The sequence below is a fragment of the Urocitellus parryii genome, chromosome 2 (assembly GCF_045843805.1).
Source record: "Urocitellus parryii isolate mUroPar1 chromosome 2, mUroPar1.hap1, whole genome shotgun sequence".
NCBI classification, from domain to species: domain Eukaryota; kingdom Metazoa; phylum Chordata; class Mammalia; order Rodentia; family Sciuridae; genus Urocitellus; species Urocitellus parryii.
In genome coordinates, this window is record NC_135532.1 from 226,383,023 (window position 1) to 226,405,284 (window position 22,262).

The 22,262-nt window shown below is 51.2% G+C and overlaps 1 protein-coding gene across 10 annotated transcripts in view; it reads left to right on the forward strand.

The window, feature by feature from the left end:
- Positions 1-22,262, forward strand: part of Dip2a (disco interacting protein 2 homolog A) — a 97,649-nt gene that overhangs the window by 46,943 nt on the left and 28,444 nt on the right. For all 10 annotated transcript variants that reach the window (XM_026379838.1, XM_026379842.1, XM_026379840.1 and 7 more), the window contains 11 exons: positions 5,132-5,251; positions 6,446-6,643; positions 11,193-11,284; positions 14,583-14,693; positions 15,798-15,921; positions 16,348-16,457; positions 16,729-16,831; positions 18,385-18,449; positions 18,583-18,676; positions 19,576-19,695; positions 21,489-21,603. In XM_026379838.1, the coding sequence (XP_026235623.1) occupies positions 5,132-5,251; positions 6,446-6,643; positions 11,193-11,284; positions 14,583-14,693; positions 15,798-15,921; positions 16,348-16,457; positions 16,729-16,831; positions 18,385-18,449; positions 18,583-18,676; positions 19,576-19,695; positions 21,489-21,603 (1,252 nt within the window). The remainder of the gene's footprint in view (positions 1-5,131; positions 5,252-6,445; positions 6,644-11,192; positions 11,285-14,582; positions 14,694-15,797; positions 15,922-16,347; positions 16,458-16,728; positions 16,832-18,384; positions 18,450-18,582; positions 18,677-19,575; positions 19,696-21,488; positions 21,604-22,262) is intronic.

The following is a 22,262-nucleotide window of genomic DNA, read 5'->3' on the forward strand; positions in this document are numbered from 1 at the left end:
CTGTTGTAAATTGTTTTTGTAATTTCTTTTCAGATTATTCATTGTTAGTACACAGGTAAGCGACTGATTTTTTTTTTGAGTGTGTGTGTGTGTGTGTGGGAATGGCTGTGTCTTGCCACTTTGTTGAATTCAGATTATTCTAAGTGTGTATGTGTGTGTGTGTGTGTGTGTGTGTGATGGCTGTGTCTTGCCACTTTGTTGAATTCAGATTGTTCTAAGTGTGTATGTGTGTGTGTGTGTGTGTGTGTGTAATGGCTGTGTCTTGCCACTTTGTTGAATTCAGATTGTTCTAACTGTGTGTGTGTGTGTGTGTGTGTGTGTGTGTGTATGTTCCCATGCGGGCTCCAGGATTCTCTGGGGTCTTTTATTCTTCCTTGCCTGGCAGGCCCAGGACTGTGCAATAGGGTGCCTCCACCCATGGATGCCCCCTGCTCCCTGGGGGCTCACCCAGCTGGGTGCTGGGTTCTTCCACCTGGTTGTGTCCACCGTGGTCTGCTCGGCAGTGGGTTTGCCTTCGGTGTCCTGGTCCCTTTCCCCAGGCTCCCTAGGGTTGCCCTGCGACTGCTGCCCTGGGGCTGGCCCTGCTGGTCCAGTGCTCCTGCCTCCGAGCTCTGCTCTGGGTCTTTCCTGGACCTTTCTCCTCTGCCTCTCTCCTGCCCTGCTGTGTTTAGATGTTTGTTGGTCTCAACTTATTTCCAGGTGCATTGTTCAGATGTGTTTCTCCTGCATATTTAACCCCTTTTAAGTTTATTAAACTTGTGAACGACCCAGCACACAGTCTGTTAGTTGAGTATTCCACTCGAAAATAATACTTATTCTGTTGCATTTTTTCTTTTTTTTTTAAAGTTTTTATAATAGTTGTAGATGGACAAGATGCCTTTATTTTATTTGTTTATTTTTGTGTGGTGATGAGGATCAAACCCAGTGTCTCATGCATGCTAGGCAAACATTCTGCTGCTGAGCTATGACCCTAGACCTTCTTTTTTTTTTTAATGGTAAAATAATACAATAAAGAAAGCTCAAAAATTTTTGATAACTTTGTCCAAAATATTTGTTACATAGTGATGGATGAAGATCTAATATTTCTAATATAAAAATCATTTTTAAAAATGAACAGGAAAAGCCAAGTTGGTGGCACACACCTGTTATCCCTTCCATTCTTGTGGTTGAACGTGATGTGGAGTCACACTGGTCATTTATCCATATGTGACGTAGGAAAGTTACGTCCAGTTCATTCCTCTGTCTTTCCTATTCCCATCCCTCCTTCCTTCCCTTCATTCCCCTTTGTCTAATCCAATGAACTTCTATTCTTCCCCGCCCCACCCCTTATTACGTGTTGGCAGCTGCGCGTCAGAGAGAACAATCGGCCTTTGGTTTTTGAGGACTGGCTTATTTCACTTAGCATGATTGTCTCCAGTTCCATCATTTACTGGCAAATGCCATGATTTCATTCTCTTTTGTGGTTGAGTAATATTCCATTGTGTATATGTGCCACATGTTCTTTATCCATTCATCTGTTGAAGGGCACCTGGGTTGGTTCCATAGCTTAGCTATTGTGAATTGAGCTGCTGTGAACATTGATGTGGTTGTGTCACTGCAGTGTGCTGATTTTAAGTCCTTTGGGTATGTACCGAGGAGTGGGATAACTGGGTCAAATGGTGGTTCCATTCCAAGTTTTCTGAGGACTCTCCATACTGCTTTCCAGAGTGGTTGCACCAATTTGCAGTGCCAACAGCAATGTATGAGTGAACCATGTTCCCCACATCCTCACCACATTGATTGTTACTTGTATTCTTGATTGTTGCCATCCTGACTGGGGTGAGATGGAATCTCAGTGTGGTTTTAATTTGCATTTCTCCAGTTGTTAGAGATGTTGGACATTTTTTCATGTTTGTTGACCATCCGTATTTCTTCTGTGAAGTGTCTGTTCAGTGCCTTTGCCCCTTTATCGATTGGGTTATTTGTTTTTTTTGAAGTTGAGTTTTTTGAGGGTTTTTATATATATATCCTGAAGACTAATGCTCTTTCTGGGGTGCAGGTGGCAAGGATTTTCTCCCATTCCGCGGGCTCTTTCTTCACTGTCTTGGTTGTCTCCTTTGCTGTGAAGGAGCTTTTTAGTTTGATACTATCCCATTTATTGATTCTTGGTTTTACTTCTCTGAGCTTTAGGAGTCTTGTTGACAGATTCGGTTCCTAAGCCGACATTTTGGGAAGTTGGGCTTACATTTTCTTCTAGTAGGCACAGGGTCTCCAGTCTAATGCCTGAGTCCTCGATCCACTTTGAGTTGAGTGTTGTGCGTGGTGAGAGCGAGGGGCTTAATTTCACTTTATTACATGTGGGTTTCCAGTTTTCCCAGCACCGTTTGTTGAAGAGGCTGTCTCCTCTCCAGTGACTATTTATGGCCCCTTGATCATTTGAGGAGGATCGGTGTCAGTTTTCTGTGAAGGTCTGGTAGAGCTCAGCTGAGAATCTCTGTCTGGTCCTGGGCTTCTCTTCCTTGGCTTTTGATAGCATCTTTAATTTCATTGCTTGAAATTGATCTGTTTAAACTTTCTATGTCCTCCTGATTCAATTTGGTTAGGTCATATGTCTCTAGAAATTTGTAGATGTTTTCAAGGTTATCTATTGTATCAGAGTAGGAATTTTCAAAGTAGGTTTGGTTATCATCTGTATTTTAGTAGTTTGTGTTGTGATATTTCCTTTTTCATTGTGAATTTTAGTAATTTGAGTTTTCTTTGTTAGCTCGGCTAAGGGTTTATTAATTTTATTTTATTGATTTGTTTTTCAAAGAACCAACATTTTGTTTTGTCGATTTTTGGGGATTATTTCTTTTGTTTCAATTTTATTGATTTCAGCTCTGGTTTTATTTCCTGTCTTCTGGTTTTGGTGTTGATTCATTCTTCTTGTTCTAGGACTTTGAGATGTAATGATAGGTTATTTATTTGTTGACTTTCTATACTTTTAATAATAAGTGAGCTCAGTGCACTGCCTTCATAGTGTCCCAGAGTTCTTGATATGTTGTTTCAGTATTCTCATTTACTTCTCAGTATTTTTTTTTTATCCCAGATTTCTTCTGCTATCCATTGTTCATTCAATAGCATATTATTTAGTCTCTGGGTATTAAAGTAGCTTCTATTTTTTTGAACTTTTTTATTATAGATAGACACAATATCTTTATTTTATTTGTTTTTATTATATGGTGCCAGGGATCGAACCCAGTGCTTCATGCATGCTAGGCAAACTCTCCATCACTGAGCCACAACCCCGGCCCCTCTATTTTTAATTTCATTCTTGATTTCTAAATTCATTCTGTTGTGATCTGATAGGATGCAAAGTATATCTATTTTTTTTATATTTGCTAAGAGTTGCTTTGTGGCCTGAGATGTGGTCTATTTTAGAGAAGGATCCGTAGCTACTGAGAAGAAAATACATACCGTCATCCTGCCACATCTTACCTGTCATTTTTCTCTGGCGTTCTTTAAAATTCTATCCTGATTCTCTGTGTTGAGCATTTTCATAATAATGTGCCTTGGTGTGGATCTGTTGCAGTTTTGTATATTTTTGGTCCTGTAAGCTTCCTGCATTTGATTTTCCATTTTATTCTTTAGGTTTGGGAAATTTTCTGATATTATTTCATTGAAAAGATTGTGCATTCCTTTTGTTTGTATCTCTGAATCTTCATCTCTCCCAATAAATCTTAAATATAGTCTTTTCAGGTTATCCCACATTTCTTACAAGTTCTGTTTGTGGTCTCTTAACATCTTTTCTCCATGTTTAACTTTGTTTTCAAGATTATTTATTTTGCCTTCATTGCCTGAAACTCTAAGTGGTCTAGTCTGTTGGTGATGCTTTCAATTGAAATTTTAATTTGATTTATTGATTTCCTTCATTTGAAAGATTTGTAGGCTTTTCTTTTTCCAGAATCTCTCTTTATTGAAGTGATATTTCACTTCCTGTATTTTCTTTCTGATTTCACTCCTTAGACTGGCTTTTACTTCACACATTGTTTTAACTATGTACATTATAAACTCTTTCTTGGATATTTCTTCCACTCTGGTGTTGTTGGATTCTGTTATTGGAGTACCTTGGTCTGTTTGCGATGATTGACCCCTTGCCTTTTCATGTTGTTTGTGTGTCTACCCATCTAATTGTAGAGACATGAGGAGTAGAGTTTTTCTTTTTTTAATTTATTTTTTAGTTGTAGATGGACTCAATATCTTTATTTTTATTTGGGCTCAGAATTGAACCCAGTGCCTTGCATGTGTCATGTGTGAGGCAAGTGCTCTACCACTGAGCTCTAGCCCCAGCCCCCCTGTTGTTTTTTAATGTATTTTTTAGTTGTAGATGGACACAGTATCTTTATTTTTTTATGTTTTTTTTTTTTTAACTTATTGGCAGTAGAGTTTTTATCCTGTAGACTTACAGTGTCCCTGAAGGTTTCCAATACCTTACTTGCTGAGAAGCTACCTGTCTGCTTTCTCGGTTTCACTTCACGTAGCAGCCAGGAAAGTGACCTCTATTCTGCCATCTTGAAAACCAGAACAGTGTTTCTTAAGAAGGATTGAGAACACCACGGAGCTTTTTAGCCTGCATGGGTTATATGTCTTGATATTTATCTTAATAGAAATTAAAATTAGAGTTATTATTTCACTTAAAACAGCAATAAACTCGTTACATGTTGAGATGAATCACCATACTTCTGCAAAAGTAATTTCCAAAACAGCCACCTTGAGGGAGAAGAAGGGCTCATTCCGTGCTTTGACGGTCTCTTTCATGGCTGGCAATGACTTCAGGTGCATGCGACAGGAGAGAAAGAAAAGCAAATGGCACCTTTATATCACCATGGCGTGTTCTTAGCCTCAGTGTCCTGAAAGGCCCTCAGGCACCCCAGGTCCCTGGACCAGCTGAAAACTGCTACAAGGATTAGCATTTAGTACATATAATTCAGTCAGTGCTTATGGAGTGAATTGGCCAATTCCAGAACGTAGTCTGCTGGGCCTGCAGACTGGAGATCATCTGTTGGCTGTGTGAGTTCTGGTGCCTCCAAGAGGCTTGTCCTTGGGCCTGCAGCTAGGCGTGTGTGTGTGTGACAGGTCTTGCCTCAGGCCCTCTCTGCTTTTCCTGTGACAGGTGTCCCTGTGCACAGCAGAGTGTCCTCCAAGATCCAGCAGCTTCTGAACACCCTGAAGAGGCCCAAGCGCCCTCCCCTGAAGGAGTTCTTCGTGGACGATTTTGAGGAGCTTTTGGAAGGTAGAGTCCTCTGATCTGAGCCCTGTGTGTGTGTGCCATCTGGAGGCACAGGTGGTGGTGCACAGACGTGAGTTCCTGTGCCACGCCCTTTCTCTTTGTGCCCAGACTCTGGTGAACATGGTCAGGGTTAGAGAGACTTTGCAATCCCCACGCCCAGTCCAGGGTTAGGACAACACTGCTAAGGTTTCTTCTTTACACTTTTAGTTAAACTCTAAATGTGAAATACTGTCTTCTTATGGTTCTAAAGTACTGAGTTTTTAGCACATGTTTAACTCCTTTTCAGAATTTTAACCTCTCATTTATGAATGGAATATATATTTAAAAACAAAGAACATACGCACATGCCCATAATCCCAGTGACTCTGGAGGCTATGGCAGGAGGATTGCAAGTTTGAGGCCACCCTCAGTAACTTGGAATACCCTGTCTCAAAATAAAAAATAAAGAGGGCTGGGGATGTAACTCAGTGGTAGAGTGCCTCTGAGTTTAATCCCCAGTACTGCAAAAGAAGAATATAGATTCATTTTAAAAAAAGAAGAACTAAGAAGAAGCAGAAAGAGGCCCACGCCCTTAGAAGGGCACAGAGATGAAACCCAGTGTTGGTGTTGAGTGTGTTCTGACCCCTGGGCCTGCCTGCCCTCAGTGGCAGGCCAGTGTGGGGCCTGGCTTATCACTTCATGCTTAGACAGGTCCAGAGCTCCACCGTGTGCTTACAGCACTGAGCTTCTCAGGCCTTGGAGAGCAGTCCTTGTTAACAGTGGGGTCTTTGGGGCCACAGGAAAATCAGTAGTGGGAATTGGTGGTGGAAATCAGTGAGGTGACCGTCCCGGCAGCTCCTGGCCTGAAGTCCTGTTCACTTGGGTCCTGGGTGGGCCGGTTGCTCAGACCTCCTCCCAGGCTCTGGGACCTGCAGTGCTGCACTGGGGTGGCAGGCATCAGGTGCCACAGTTATCCCAAAGGTGCAAGTAGATGTACCCTCCTGAGCCACCTTCACTGTCTGTGGCTGAACTTTCCTGGAGGGTGAAAGCCACACCATCTAGGACTGACTCTCCTTTATGTGACTGTGGTAATGACGAAGGTCTAAACCACTTGTGTCAGGCTTTTTACAGTGGTGACTTGGTCACGGGGTGCAGACACTGGACGGTGAGTGTGGGGCCTCCACAGTGCTGACGTCTGAACTCCGGCTCTGGTTACAGTTCAGCAGCCAGATCCCAATCAGCCGAAGCCCGAGGGAGAGGAGGTGGAGGTGCTGAGAGGGGAGCCCCTGGCCACAGGGGTGCCCTGGCCACCGTCTCTGCTAGCTGCCCTTCAGCGATGGGGCACAGTGCAGCCCAAGGCTCCCTGCCTGACTGCCCTGGACACAGCGGGGAAGGCCATCTACACCCTCACCTATGGCAAGTACTCAGGAGGGTGGTCACACTCTGGTGGGGGTGGGGGGCCGCAGTGCTTACTGTGTAGCCTGCGCACACCTGCTGCCCCGCCACATCGCAGCAGGGCCTGAGGAGCACACCTGCCGTGCTGCCTGGGTGTGTGCGGCCAACTGTGTTCTGAGCACTGGGTGCGCTGGCACAGCTTTAGCCACGCAGCGCCTCTGTGCTTGGCGTGTTTGGGTTCCGCGCTACATCTGCTGTCACACAGCTGACGGTGCAGGTACAGCTTGGTGCCTTGGCAGAGTGAATGCTCTTTTGTGAGCTTTAGCTGGCCAGGTCCAGGCCTCCGCGGCCCTCCCAGCACCGATGTCCTCCATACAGAGGGGAGCCGTCCCCCAGCTACTCAGGCTGCAGGCTCTCTGTGGCCTAGATGTTCATAGAAGCGGGATTTTATTTTATTCATTATTGTTTATTTATTTTAATTTTTTTTTTTTTTAGTTGTAGATAAAATAAAGGCATTGTGTCCATCTATTTATTTTTATGTGATGCTAAGGCTCGAACCCAGTGCCTCACACATGCCAGGCAAGTGCCCTCCCACTGAGCCACAGCCCAGCCCAGAAGCAGGATTTGATGAAAGCTGCTCTTTGGTGTCTGATGGCTTGCCTCGTGCGAGTCTCCGCCATGCGGTGTGCAGCTGTGTTGACGCTCATTGATGGGTGTTGCGTGCTCAGTGTGTGTTCCACAGCTGTCCTTGCTCTCCCAGTGGTTGTCCCAGCTTGGGACTGCCGTTCAAGAGGCCATTGTGAACACTCTTTTCTCTCCTCTGCAGTCCTGCGTGAGAGCCTGGGGGGGGCGCTGAAGGTCAGGGCTCCCAGGAGACGTGCGGCCTTGGGACCTGCACTGCTTTTCCAGAGGGGTGGGAGCAGCACTCCTTCCCAGAGCAGCACGGAGAGCCCCTTGGGCTCCATCTCTTGGCCTTGTGAGTCAGGTTCTGATCTGCCTTTGCTGGGGGCTGCCGGCACTGAAGGCCCTGTCCATGATCCTCCAAGTCTCAGCGTGGCGGCTTCTTTGTCAGATACCTGCTTTGTGGCTGTCTCTTCTCAGCCTGAGGCTTGCCTTCTGGCCTTTCATGGTGGCTTTGATGAGTGGAAGGCCTCCCTGCAGTCGATGTGTCTGTGCCTGTTGAGGTGCAGTGGTAGGATCCCAGCTCTCTGCCTGTTCCTCAAGATGGCTGTGCTGTTGTTGACCCTTTGCATTTCCAAGTAAAGTAGAAACCAGTGGTCACTTTGCTAGGAGTTCTTGCTGGGATATTGGTGGGCACTACATTGAGTGTCTGTGGTTTGATTCAAAGAGAATTGCTATTATCACAGTTCTGGAACCTTCTAGCCCATGACTAGAATATCTCCCTCTTTTTAAAGGCTGCCTTAATTTCTCTCAGTGATGTATCTATACTGCTGAGTACAGAATTCTTGAGCACTTCCGTCAGGTTCGTTCCTGTTCTCAATGTGTGATTAGAATCTCTCCCCTGACTTGGTGACCCCAGCCTGTGGGTGCCGCCCCCCCGAGGGGGCCTGGCTGTGCTCTGGGGGCCCCAGTCTCTGCTGACGGCCCTGGCCCTGCGCCTGGCCTGAGGGTGCAGGACTGGGTCGGGCCGCACCACTCGGTTCCCATCTGGAGTCTGACTCTGGCTGTCTGGCTGCCCCTGACAAGGGGTCTCTGTTTTGTGCAGCTGTGACTCCGCAGTGCCCCTCCTGTCTGATCCACAGCCTTTTAGAATCACCCACAGGATCTCGTGTGGGTGTGGTCAACGTGCTTCTGTTGAGGAAAGAGCATAGCGGGACCCACTTACCAGTTACGCTGTTGGTGGACACCCGGGTGGCGTCCAGCGGTGGCCATTAGAAGTGGTGCTATTGGTGGGTGCTGCTGTGGGCCCTCTGGCAGTGAGCAGGTGCCACTTTCCCAGGCAGGTCCTAGGGGTGGAAGAGCGAGGACCGGGGCCCACGTCCCTCAGCTTGCCCACCGCCACACCCACATGCTGTGGTGGGTGCTGAGTGCTCAGGCCCACTCTCCACCTGCGCTGTGAGAACTGGTGGTGTGGCCATGGCTCTGACACGGCCTCCCGAGGGGTCGGTTGTTGGGCCTTCTGCCCTCTGCCATGTACCCGTGTCCTCTGCATGGCTTCCCAGGTGTCTGCAGGACCTCTTCTGCACCCAGCAGGCTGCCAGCGTCCTTGCCACTGTGTGTGGGTCAGTGGGCAGAAGTTCCAGCCTCTCGCCTTCTTTGCCTTCAAGGTTTCTTTCTTGCTTTCTGTGTTCTGGGAAGACTTCTTCCCTGGACTGTGGTCACAGAGTTGCTCTGTGAACCTGGGGAAGTGCCCACTTTTTTGCCCTTCACATGGCGAACGTCCCTGCCCGGTGTCCCGTATGGGAGAGGTCCTGAGAAGGGTCAGCAGCTGGCCCTCTCTCTGTAGCAGCACCGGGCCCTCTGTCCAGGAGTCCTGCCCGTGAGCCTCTCTTAGCTTCTCTTCTTCTGTTGGCTGATGGCACCTGTGAGCCTTGGCCATGCTTTCTTGGTGCCCATGGCCTTATGATGAGACTCAGCCTCATGGAGAATGTTCCCTGCTTCTCCTCCAAGGGTGTCCCAGCTGTGCCAACCCCATGCATCCCAGGTCATCTCAGAGGAAGCTTGCCAAGTGCCTCAGCATCCCTGCCAGGTTTCTGCTGAGTTGCCTTGATCCGGCCCCGGGAGGACCAGTGCTTCCACAGTCTGGAGTCTTCCATTTCAGTCGCGTCTGGACACTTTCTGCAGGAGACTCTGTGGATTCTTGTGACACTTTGAGTTTTATGTATTTAGAGAGCGTGTTTTGATCTAATTGTAAATGTATCATTATGTTTTAAAATTTACTGTTGTAGCATATTCAGGTGACACGGTGGGGCTGGGCGTGGTTGCCCAGTAGCTGGGCAGGCAGGAAGATTGCAGGTTCAAAGCTGGCCTCAGCAACTTAGTGAGGCTCTGTCCCTAAAAATATAAAGTATAAAATAAAAAGATCTGGGGACACAGCACAATGGCAGAAAAACACTGTGTGCAATCCCCAATACCATTAAAGAATAAATATCATCCTGTGTACTGTCACGCAGGCAGCCTCGCCAGAGTCTTGTAAAAGCATAGTCTGTCCCCAGGTGCTTCCGCACTGCTGCTTCCCCCATCTGGCTGAGGCATTCTGCTCACGGCTGGGGCAGCTGCACTGGCCTCCCTTCTGCCCCCAGAGGGAAGGCTCCAGTGTCCCCTCAGCTAGGGCATTCCCATGGGCTCAAGGTGACCAGCGTCATATTAAGGAAGTATGTGTCCTTTCACACCTAGTTTAGGAAGGGTTTTGAAAAACATTTAAAATCACTTTTAAGCCATGAGTGATGATCGGTTTTCTCCCACCTGTCATCATTGTTCCGTTAATGGTGCTGCGTTTCCATGAACCTCTGCATTTCTGGGTAGAACTAACTTGATCACAACATGTTATTCTTTTCATAGTTTTTATTGGTTTCTGTTTGGAGATGTTTATTATAACTGTTGACATCTTTTTTTTTTAAAGAGAGAGAGAATTTTTCAATATTTATTTTTTAGTTCTCGGCGGACACACATCTTTATTTTATTTTTATGTGGTGCTGAGGATCGAACCCGGCGCCCCTCGCGTGCATGCCAGGCGAGCACGCTGCTGCTTGAGCCACATCCCCAGCCCTATAAGTGTTGACATCTTGACCTTAACTTTAAAGTGGGCTCACTGTGTTTTGAGTTAAATGTTTGCTTTCTGGTGTCTTGGGGTCCACGGCCACTCCCGTCACTTGGTGGTGCTTGGTCAGCACCACTGCTATGGGACTGAACACCGGACCACAGGGCGGGCTGTCCAACCCATGGTGTCCACCGAGCCCGAGGGCCCAGCCTGGGTGTTTTGTTCAGGAATGGCGGCTGTATCAGGGTTGGGAATGAATGTCTCCCATGCTCCTTCTGCTGAGCCCGCTTTCTTCCTGGGTGAGGCTGTTGTCAGCTCCCCATGTTGGGCACTGTGTGAGGTAGCTGCTAGCCAGGAGGGATGGAGAGGTGGTGCCTGGCCGTGGGCCCCTCCAGCCACTGCAGGAAGCTCTGGCCCTTCAGGAAACAGGTAGCGGCCACAGGAGGTGACGGTGGATGTCACGGGTCACACTCAACGCTGTTGGCTGAGGGGGCATGTGAGTGGTGGCCTCTTCCCAGAACTCACAGACGTGCACATGTGCATGTGTGCTCCCATGTACGGCATCATGCATGCACAGCATGGCATGTTTTGCTGGCTTTGCTAGACTTTAAGTGTTCTATAATAAACTCCTGTTTTATGTTTGCATTAAGAAAAATAAATGTATAACTTGTTCTTGGGAGAAAACTGATGTTTGTTGCAGCGTTATGTAGGGTGGCTGTCACCTGGAAACTGGATTTCCAGTCTTAGCTAATGGTATGTTGTTAATGGGGTATTGCAATTGCTGCATTGAAATGTTAACTATTAGGCTCCTTAAATATTACATTGCTTAGTATTTTTATTTTATTTTAGGCAAACTTTGGAGTCGGAGTTTAAAATTAGCTTATACTCTACTTAATAAACTGACTAGTAAGAATGAACCACTACTTAAACCTGGAGACAGAGTAAGTAACTAGAATGTAACTTTATTGGACTGAGCAAAAGCAGGCTTAAGCAGCTTGTTCTGTTGAAATTGTGTCCTGTCGGTTGGTTAGAATGAGTGTTAACCTGCGGGATTTAAAGTCAGCCATGGAAACATACCATGTGGACTGGTGTGCGATGCAGTGCCAAGTGGTCATTCCTCTCCTCCCTGTCGCACACCCACTGGTCTTCCAGCTCATGTTGGGCTTCATGTGTGTTGGCGTTGATAGGCCTTGACTTTGCAGGGCAGGGGTCCATGCTGACATTGACCTGTCCCTGAAGTCCTGGATGCTTTATGTCATCTCCTCCCCACAGGGCTGCCTTGGAAGCCAGCCCCCTAGTCCTGCACTGCCCAGATGGTTGTTTGAATTTAAATGAACCAACGTCAAGTTGAACGAAAGCACAGTCCCTCAGTTGCAGGAGCCATGTATCCAGGGCTCAGCAGCGATGTGTGGGGGATGGTTGCTGTCCTGGGCAGAGTGGAGGTGTTTTCCATAGTCATACAGGGTTCTCTTGGACGGCACCGCCACAGACAGACTGCGTTGACCTGAGGACCCAGGCTTGTGGAAGGTCAGTGTGGACAGCAGCGTATATGTTGGAAATCAGCACGCTTACCAGGGAGGGGAGACCCCAGTGACAGGCCACCCACAGTGAGGTGGCATGTTAACTTGCCAGCCAGAAGCTTCTGCCTCACTCCAGAGAGAGGCTGAGGGTGAAGGAGAAGACAGATGGCATTGAAGATGGAGAGGGGGAGCGAGGGAGAAAATCAGGCGCGGAAGCAGACTTCCTGAAATTAGCATTCAAGAAAAGGATGTCAGCAGAAAAGACCAAGAGTTGGAAAGTAGGAGGAGCCAAGGGGCAGAATTAGAGACTTGGTGAAGGAGGTCCATGCCAGCTTAGCCCTGGGAGTGCAGAGGAGGGTGAGAGCTGAACATTGCAGGCATGCAGGGTGAGTCGCCGGCCCTACAGAGCATCGTGTTCCTCGTGAACACAGCTGACCACTCTAAAGCGTGTGACCACGGGGCAGAAGGCGCCTCAGAGCCATGCACATGGGGAGCACCAGCAGTCACAGTGTGCGGGACTCCTCAGCAGAACCCTGCAGGACAGAGGAGGGTGCCTCAGACATTCAGAGGGGGTGGACCTGTTTCCACCTGGCAAATTCAGTGCGGAACTCAGACCTGGCTCAGGAGCCCCTTTCCTGGCAAGTTCCTAGGGGATGTGTGACAGTGAGTGAGGGGGTCCCCACAGGAGAGTCACACAGAGGTCCCAGGACAGCCAAGCTGCAGCCCTGGCAGGGGGACCAAGGCCAGAGTCGGATGCAGTGCCCTGAGGTGAGTAAAGCTTGGGGTCACGTGACTGGCTGGTTATTGGGAACAGGACCCTGAATGGCAAAAACTTGGCTCATCAGATGGGGTGTCTTAGGGCTGTCAGCCAGCATCCATGGAACAGATGGAGGGAGACCCTTGTGGCACCACTCTTAGGGGTGCTGTGTTCAGGCAAGGTGTGTGTGGGGCTTCAGGACGGCCTGCAAGACCCTGACTCCCCCCCCCCCCCCACTCCCTGAGCCTAGGGATTGCAGCTCATTTTCTTTCAAGGACAAAGATTTGCAGATGGTTGCCCTTAGGCAATAAAAAGGTGCACTCAGCCAGCAGGTTAGTGTTGGAGATCGGTGGCCACAGGCTGCCGGCTGACGCCCTTCACAGATGGTGACGACACTCCTTCACCACAGACTCTCTGGAAGGATGTTTCCCTGACAGCCATCTGTCTCAGGGTGTGGGTCACATCTCTGGGCAGCTGTTAACACCGGCCCTCAAGGAGAGTCTATCCTTCCCCACGAATGGACTTGCTGGCAGCTTTGCAGAGCCTAGGTCCAGAGTGGGTTCTGCCCATCTTCCCGGGGGCCCTGTCTGAGTCTGCCTGTTTAAGGACTGTTCTGACCTACTATGGCAGAAACGGGGCTTATGAAAATGTTTTTCCATATGTAGCTTCTAATTTGAGTAGATACAGTTTAAAAAAAAAGAAACCTGGGATGAAAGCAGGAATGCAAAATGTTTCCCTAAAATAACAGGATATTTTAAAATGTAAAATGTAGAAATGTCAACCCAGTATTTAAAAGCATGAGAGTGAACAACAAAGGACAGATCTAGAATATTTTAAATGTGTTGTTTTAGTAGGTGACCAAGGACAGGGCATGGTGCTACTGTTTTTCATTGGTATTGTGGTCATTTTAGACCATTTTAATACAAATTAAAATGCAAGGTGAATGAGGGAGAGCTGGTAATTCACAGGTGCAGCACCCTGTCTAGATGGGAGTGGGAGGGTGCCCAGGTGTGAGCGAGAGGGTGCCCAGGCAGGCGTAGGTGCCCAGGTGGGAGTGGGAGGGTGCCCAGGTGGGAGCGAGAGAGTGCCAGGGTGGGAATGGGAATGTGCACAAGTGGGAACAGGTGCCCAGGTGGGAGTGGGAGGGTGCCCAGGTGGGAGCAGGTGCCCAGGCAGGAATAGGTGTCCAGATGGGAGCAGGACGGTGCCCAGGCAGGAGTAGGTGCCCAGGCGGGAGTTGGAGGGTGTCCAGGTAGGAGCAGGAGGGTGCCTAGGCAGGAGGAGGTGCTCAGGTGGGAGCAGGAGGGTGCCCAGGCAGAAGTAGGTGCCCAGGTGGGAGTGGGAGGGTACCCATGTGGGAGCAGGAGGGTGCCCAGGCAGGAGTAGGTATCTAGGTGGGAGTGGGAGGGTGCCCAGGTGGGAGCAGGAAGGTGGGCATGAGTAGGTGCCCAAGCAGGAGTAGGTGCCCAGGCGGGAGTTGGAGGGTACCCAGGTAGGAGTGGGAGGGTGCCCAGGTAGGAGCGGGAGGGTGCCCAGGCGGGAGTGGGAGGGTGCCCAGGTGGGAGTGGGAGGGTACCCATGTGGGAGCAGGTGCCCAGGTGGGAGTAGGACAGTGCCCTGGGGCCTGCCGAGTCCCTTCAGGTAGCTCTTGAGTGAAGACTGCTCAGTGACAGCGCGCTGTTAGGACGGTTGGCTTTGGAAACTGTTGTTTTAGATATAACTTGATTCAGGTGGTGGTCAGCATGGACAGGCCCTGTCCAGCAAGAGCTGGACAGCCTTGGCTTGAGGAGTAAAGATGGCCCTAACCCACAAGCCAGTCATTCAGAGTCATGTGAACCAATCCCGAGTTGAAGTTTGGAAAAGTGTGAGAATGCGGGTTGTCTGAGCCTCGTCTGCCGTCGGAGCCTGCGTTGGAACATCCTCCTGCCAAGGAGTCCTCAGGTTTTCCTTGTCCTGTTGCAGGTGGCGCTCGTGTTTCCCAACAGTGACCCCGTGATGTTCATGGTCGCGTTTTATGGGTGTCTCCTGGCAGAGCTGGTTCCGGTCCCCATAGAAGTGCCATTGACAAGAAAGGTAGCAAGCCTGGGCTGGGCGTTCTGCACTTGGTGCACGGGGGGGCCAGGCCTGGCTTCTCTTCAGCTCTGGCATGAGCTGGTATGTGCCCTGCCTTGAGGAAGGTGGCCCCAGGCCAGCTGGCCAGACTTCAGCATGAAGTCAGGTGCCGTCTGTCCCCAGGCTGAGGTGGGGATTGCCGCCCTGCTGGGGCAGCTGCCTGGTCACCTGTTGAACTTCCCAGAAGGAGCAATGGGCATTCTCTCCTCCAGGGAACAGAACGTGATTCTACAAGGCTTTGTTAGGCCTTTGCTCAAAACCAGGTGGTAGTTAGTGTTGAATAAACAAGATAAAAGGTCCCATTTGTTTCTCTTCTTGTCACTGATATCTTGACACAGGGAGCATGCTCCACCATGTGAGATGTAAACATTGGGAATCTCACTGTAGAAAACACCACTTGGGGGCAGACTGGGCATGTGTTTTAGAAAGTCCGATTCCTGCACCTGACTCAGGCAGCCTTGAGCGAGCACGGGAGCCACAGCCCTGGTCAGGAGTACCACGGTGAGGCTTGCACATGGAGCCAGAGTGTCCTAAAGGAAGCCATAATCAGGTATTAGAACAAAGTGATTCCTAGGAAAGAAACTAGAGATTGGTTAAACTTAGGTGAAGAGAAGCGCACGCCGTGCAGCAGGACGTGCACAGGTGGTGAGAGCTGCAGCCAGGGATTTCTTGTGGCTTAGCTCATGCTGATAAGGCCAGCCTCCCCGAGTCAGCTCGTAAATTTTAATCATGATGCGACAGAAATTTTAATGCTGTTATCTTTAGAGCTTATTAAAATGAGTTTAAATGTCATTTGCAAGAGTGAACTTCTTAGCCCTTTATCCAGAACCTTATATTTTACTGCAAAACAAATTTAAAAAATGCATTTTAAATTTAAAAACGATTCTCTTATTTTTATGTGCTATTTCCCTGAAAATATAATAACTGGCCAGTGATAGGACTGAATTGTTCTAGAAGTTTCCTGAGGTTGGAAACAGCTCTTCTCTCTGTGAGAGCTGGAGCACTAATGGCCAGTGCTGTGGCTCTGCTGGTGCCCACTTGCCCTCTGTTGCCTGTCCTCTGCAGGATGCAGGCAGCCAGCAGGTTGGGTTTCTGCTGGGCAGCTGTGGTGTCACCCTGGCCCTAACTACAGATGCGTGTCAGAAGGGCCTGCCCAAGTCACAGACGGGAGAGGTGGTGACCTTCAAAGGTGAGCCTCCAGGGTGTGAGGAGTGGGTTCAGCTAGCACGGTGCCGCTGGGCCCGCTGCTCCAGGAAGTGCACTCAGTGAGTCTCCGTGTTTGTCTGCTTCAGTGTCTCGACCCCTTCTGTCCACGGTGGTGGCCACTGGCTAGATCTACCTATTTAAATGAAGCAAAATGGGGGCTGGGGATGTGGCTCAGGCAGTAGCGCGCTCGCCTGGCATGTGTGCGGCCCGGGTTTGATCTCAGCACCACATACAAACAAAGATGTTGTGTCCGCCGAGAACTAAAAAAAAAAAGAAATTAAATGAAGCAAAATGAAGTGAGACTAAACTTGGCTAATGGCCGTGTGTTGGATGCGTGTTGAACGCAGGCTCCTGTTGTGGGGAGCAGGGCCCTCCAGCTCCAGCGCAGTGTTCCTGTCTGCTGTCACAGGCTGGCCCCCCCTCGCCTGGCTGGTGATCGACGGGAAGCATTTGGCCAAACCCCCCAAGGACTGGCTCCCTCTGGCTCAGGACACCGGGGCTGGGACTGCCTACATCGAGGTGGGTGAGCCCCCGACGTGTGTCCCCACGGGCTAGCTGCTATGTGTCATGACCTCAGGTCGAAGCTCCCCTTAGCTGTTGTCTCTGTCCTGGAAAGAGGTCCTGCAGGACCTTGTGCAGACCTGAGGTTCCGTCTTGGGCACCTGCTGGGTTCCTGGAGGGTGGCCAGTGAGGGGAGCCCTGCCATTGCCCCGTGCCCCGTCAGCCTTCATCCTGCTCACACAGTCTCCGGGATTGCCACATGACGCTCTCTCTCCTTGGAACCTTTCAGTATAAGACCAGCAAAGAAGGCAGCACCGTGGGGGTGACGGTGTCCCACACGTCCCTGCTGGCACAGTGCCGGGCTCTGACCCAGGCCTGCGGGTACTCAGAAGGTAAGGGCGCACGTGGCAGCATGGAAGCCCTTCCACCCCACGCAGTCCTCAGCACCCATCTTGCCTGAGATTGTCCCTGCAGTGTCGCGTCCAGCCTGGAGGCCTGTGCCCTTTCCTCCAGCCGCCACGTGGGCAGGCGTGCTGGCAACATGGGACCAGACGTGTTGCAGACCTGGTGACCCCTCAGGGCCATTTCGGCCAGTGCACAGTATTGACTTAGAGGCTGCACACGGGGGAGTCGTGTGTCTGTGATGAGCTGCCTCTGAAACGGGCAGAGCTCACATCTGCTATCCTGCAGGTGAACCCTTGGGTGGGTCTTTGTGATCACAGGTTACCTCTTGGGAAAGGACAGGCAGCTCCCAGTTTTACTGTTGAATATCAGGTATTTAGCCTAGAGAAATACTGTAAATTGATTTTTAAATCAAGGTTTTGTATGGATAGATAACTGGTATTTATAGGGTCCAATGTGAGAAATGTCTTTAGGACCTTCCAGGTGGGCCCAGGTAGTTTTCTTTCATAGTAAATGCTCGAATAAAACCTGGAAGTAACATCAGATATCATGCTCAAATGTCTAGAATACAGGTGTTTCAAGCAAGGGGCAGCATGTGGACATAGCTCAAGCTTCAGTGGAGACTTGGGAGAGGTTCTGGGTGTTTTCCAGGGGTCTCTTCCTCTTGGGACCCAGAGCTGGCCTACTGTGTGCCACCTGTGACATGACCTGGTGCTGCTGCAGGCATCACGGTTCAGAACAGAGCTTCACAGCACTCAGGGTGACCCCCCTGTCCCTGGTTCTCCCAGCATCTGCTTTGAGCTCCTAGGTAGCCCTGGCCTGTGGACCCCAGGGTCTGTCCTCTGCCCCCTGAGAGGTGGCATCCAGAGGCCTTGGCCTGGGTTCCTCCCCTGGATAAGATGAGAGGTAGCTTCTGGAAGGCGGCTTAAGCCACCAGCTCTTCAGGAGGGGGCATGGGACTATGGCCTCTGGGTGGAGAGCTGGGGATCTGTGTGATAAGAGGCCAGGTGTCTGTGTCAGTCCTACCCCTCACCTCTTGATTCTGAGGAGTGTCCACTCAGGGTGTCTGGTGAAGCAGGTGGCCACCTGTCCTGCAGCTTTTTCAGGATCTGACTTTCCCTGTCTTTAGATCTGTGATCAGCAAGGTTCTCTACTTCAGTTCAGAGCTGTATGTTAACGGGAATTTGACAGACCACCACGATCACTGGTTGGTTAGTGCATTGTGTCTGAAGATGCCATTCTGGTCCTTAAGCTCAGTTGTGTTGGTGGTATACGCATCTTGGAATTTCTCTAGAACACACACACACAGCACAGGTGTGGTGCACACCTGTCATCCAGCAACTCAGGAGGCTGAGGCATGGCCATCACAAGTGTGAGGCCAGGCTGGGCAACTTAGCAAGGACCTGTCTCAAAAATGTAAAGGGCTGGGGTGTAGCCCAGAGATAAAGCAAGAGAGATCCTGGCCTTTTGGTTCAATCCCCAGTACCAAAAGAGAGAAAAAGGAACACAGCTGCTGGTTGTTAACCCCCTTGTGTGCTTTCAGCTGAAACGCTAACAAACGTGCTGGACTTCAAGAGGGATGCTGGTCTGTGGCACGGCGTGTTGACGGTGAGTGCTGTTGGCTGTCCTGTCTTGTTCCAAGAGATGTGCTGGGCCCTGAGGGAGTGGGGTGAGGATGCGCTGTTCTGTTGGCTTCTGGCAGGACTGTGCTGCTCACCCAGTGGGTCTGTTTTTCCTGCAGAGCGTCATGAACAGGATGCATGTGGTCAGCATCCCGTACGCGCTCATGAAAGCCAACCCACTCTCCTGGATCCAGAAAGTGTGCTCCTATAAAGGTACAGCACCATGCTGCGCGCCACCCTCTTGGACATCTCTGAACTGCGTTTGTACATTACAGACAATAAAGCCAGAAAGTAGGACCATGGGTGCAGGTGGCCCTTGGCTGAGCAGGTCAGCTTGTGCAAGGCAGCAGCCATTTGGAAAGGAGCAACTGAGCTTAGTATCTGAATGCTCTTCATCTGAATTTAGGGTTTTTGAAGTGACCAGTGACAAAGCTGTGATAGGTGGAATGACTCGTGGTGAGATGGGGCTACCAGCAGGGCCCTGTTTCCCCGATCCCAGTGGTCAGTGTGCCCCCAGGATGGCGGAGGCCGTGGCACAGGTTGCTGGCTCGGCTCGGACTTCCCCTGTGTTCGTGGTAGAGCCGCATGCCCGAGGCCCAGACTCTCCTGGGCACTGTGTCGCCCTGTCCTGCCTGTGGTGACAAAGTATGCTGTGGGGTATGTTCCGAGCAGTGTCTGACCACAGCTCTCTATTCATCCAGCTTTACTGAGGGAACTGAAGCCTGCAGGAAGGGGTGGGTCAGAGCCTACCCAGGCTTCCCTCTCCTCTGTACCCGGAGGCTGGCCAACCTGGCAGGGCAGGCAGCACGGCAGTGCAGATAGTGGGCTGTCATCAACCAGGGCTAGCAACTCAGGAGAGACGTATGAGGCCACACAGGCCAGTGTGTGTAGAGCAAGGTGGAGCTCCAGATCACAGTGAAGTGGAGGTGGCTCTGAATCTGTTGACTTCTGAGGAGAAGGTGTGGGCAGGTCAGGCAGCTGTGAGAGAAAGCTGCAGGCAGCACAGGGACTGGACGCAGGCCCCAGCCCCCTGGGCCTGCCTCTGCATGGGTGGAGGAGGTGAGCCAGAGGAGGAGGCTGTGCCCTGCAGCTCGTGCTCTCTCTCTCTCTAGCCCGGGCTGCGCTGGTGAAGTCCCGCGACATGCACTGGTCTCTGCTGGCTCAGCGAGGGCAGAGGGATGTCAGCCTCAGCTCACTGCGGATGCTGATCGTGGCCGACGGGGCCAACCCATGTGAGTAGGCCAGCCCTCAGTGTCCCCTTCCGCAGACCTGGGCTCTCCAGGGAGTCTGGATACCCTCTGGAAGTAGAATCTGTGGAGAAACAAAATCAAGCCCCTTTCATGTCAGTGTCCAGTAAAACACAAATGTCGTAGGATGTGCCTGGCACCTGTGCTTACTGCTGCTGCACTGCATGTCTCGTGCCTGTTGGTTAAGGTGCTGACTTTCAAAGCGGTTTTGACCATCCACAGAACGCAACTTGACATGTCGTCTTTTTTTTTTTTTTTTTTTTGGTACTGGGGATGGAACTCAGGGGCACTTGACCACTGAGCCACACCCAGCCCTGTTTTGTATTTTATTTAGAGACAGGCTCTCACTGAGTTGCTTGGCGCCTGGCTTTTGCTGAGGCTGGCTTTGACCTCGAGAGTCTCTGGGATTGTCGTGTCGTCTTTCTTAAGAGAGCACCAGATTGTGCAGGCGACGGGGTCCTCTCTTCCTTGGCCTGGTCCCCACTGCTCTGGCTCCTGGCCCAGCTTCTCCAGCTGGGGTGGCTCTTCTTCCTGCGTGCAGGCCTGTCCCGCCCCACGTGGCCCCAGATGGAGATCCTGAGGCTGTGGCCCGAGCCCTCGGACCTTCCTGTGCACACTGGTGGACTGCAGAGGCTGCCGGGGACTCTGGAGCAGGCTCAGGCGGCCCTTGCGGAGCAGGGCTGTCGTGTGGCCTGTGCCTGCTGACCAGGTGGCAGAAGTTTCTTGTTGACTGAACTTGTATCAGCCAAGGTCTCCGAGTCCCCTGCCTTGAGAGAGCAGGTGGGGCACACAGCACCCCAAACCCTCTCATTTCCTTGGTTCACCCTGGAGCTGAATGGGGCCTGCCTTAGTCCTGGGGTGCTGCTCTTGTCTGGCTACCTCCTCCTTCCCAGCCTGCCATTAGCAGTCCTGCTGCCTGAGGCCATGTTGGCACCTTGGTCCTTGAAACCAAGTCAGAGCTCACCACTCCTTCCAGGGCTACCTCCTCTTGACAGCCCTGCCCTACCACTAGCTATCTGGGCTCCCATGTGTCTTCCACTCTCTGGTCCCTCTTGATGTCCCCTCCTCCCTTATGGTGCTGAACAATATGTGGTCATCCTCTTTCCTCTGCAGAGTGTGAAGGCTGAGGGCCCTGTGGGTGGCCCTGCCTTTCTGTGCACCCCTGAGATAGAAGAGGTTTGAGTGAATCCGTGGGTGGTCACAAGGCCGTGCTGACTCAAGCCCTGAGCAGGCAGGAGCTGACATCACACATCGCCAGCACCCACTCGTAAGGCCTGCCATCCCTGGCTGTGACAGGACCCTCCCAAGAAGAGGAAAAGCCAAGGGCTAGGGCACAATGGTAGTCTTGCTGCCAGCACGCAGACTGCACAGCTCAGGCTCCTCCAGGAGCTGGGTGCGCCCACACCACGGGCCATCAGTGCCCGGCATGGTCTTGGTGCGGCAGAATGTTTGGGCCACAGGCATCCCTCAGCCGACTCTGTTGGTCCAGGACATGAAGCACAAGGACCGTCCACCACTGTCCATGAGAAGACAGGGAGGGCAAAGCCTCTAAGGAGCAAGAGGCTGGGGAAAGCCTCTGACTTGCTACAACTGGAAGTGTTTCATGTGCCCCCTGCACACAGCCCACCTTGCAGGCAGGCTGCCCTGAGTTGTGGTGGTGACCTTTCCCAGCGGGGCTGTGTGCTCAGGGGGACCTGGCTGGCAGGTGCATCTGCCAGGCCTGTGGCCTAGAGTCTTACCATCCCCTGGTGCCTTCACGTCGTGCCATTGCTCCCCAGGGTCCATATCCTCCTGCGATGCCTTCCTCAACGTCTTCCAGTCCCGAGGCTTGAGGCCAGAGGCCATCTGCCCCTGTGCCAGTTCTCCTGAGGCCCTGACGGTCGCCATCCGCAGGTAAGCCCATCCCGAAACCTTCCACAGTAGGGGTCTGTCCTGACGTCCTGGCACCTCAGGGTTCCAGGCTGCTGTGCAGCAGTGCCGCTCGGGCCCAGCCCCTTGCAGCCCAGACATATACTGGGCGTAGGGGGGTGGCTCCCTCATCTGTGTGGGACCCTGCGGCGTCGGGCATGTGCTTTCCTAAGTGCTTCCTCCCCAGGCAGTCTTGCCATCGCATCCTTGGCCTCAGTGAACATACTTCTGATGAGCTGTGTCCCTTGTTCGCAACAGGCCAAGGATGGGCCTGGAGAGGTGCCAGCCCCTGACCCTCATAGGTCCCTCCACCACCTGGTTGTTGCCATGGTGGTCTGTGGCAGCATGGTCAATGGTGCTGGGAGGCCACAGACACCTGAGCTCCTGGCTCTGGGCTCCTCCTGTGTCCCGTGCACATGCCACTTTGCTCCTCCTCTCATGCCCAACCTGCCCAGCAGCTCCTTGGGCTGCAGGCCGTTACCCACAGCTGAGGGTCTTCATTAGCTTCCTGCTCCAGCACTGTCCTTGCAGAATTACCTCAGTGCAGGCACAGGTGCTCACAGATACCGCCTGTGGAGCAGCCTGCGTCCTAAGGTAGCATTAGAAACCCCTTTGCCCTTCACATTGAATCATCCCTCATTCCT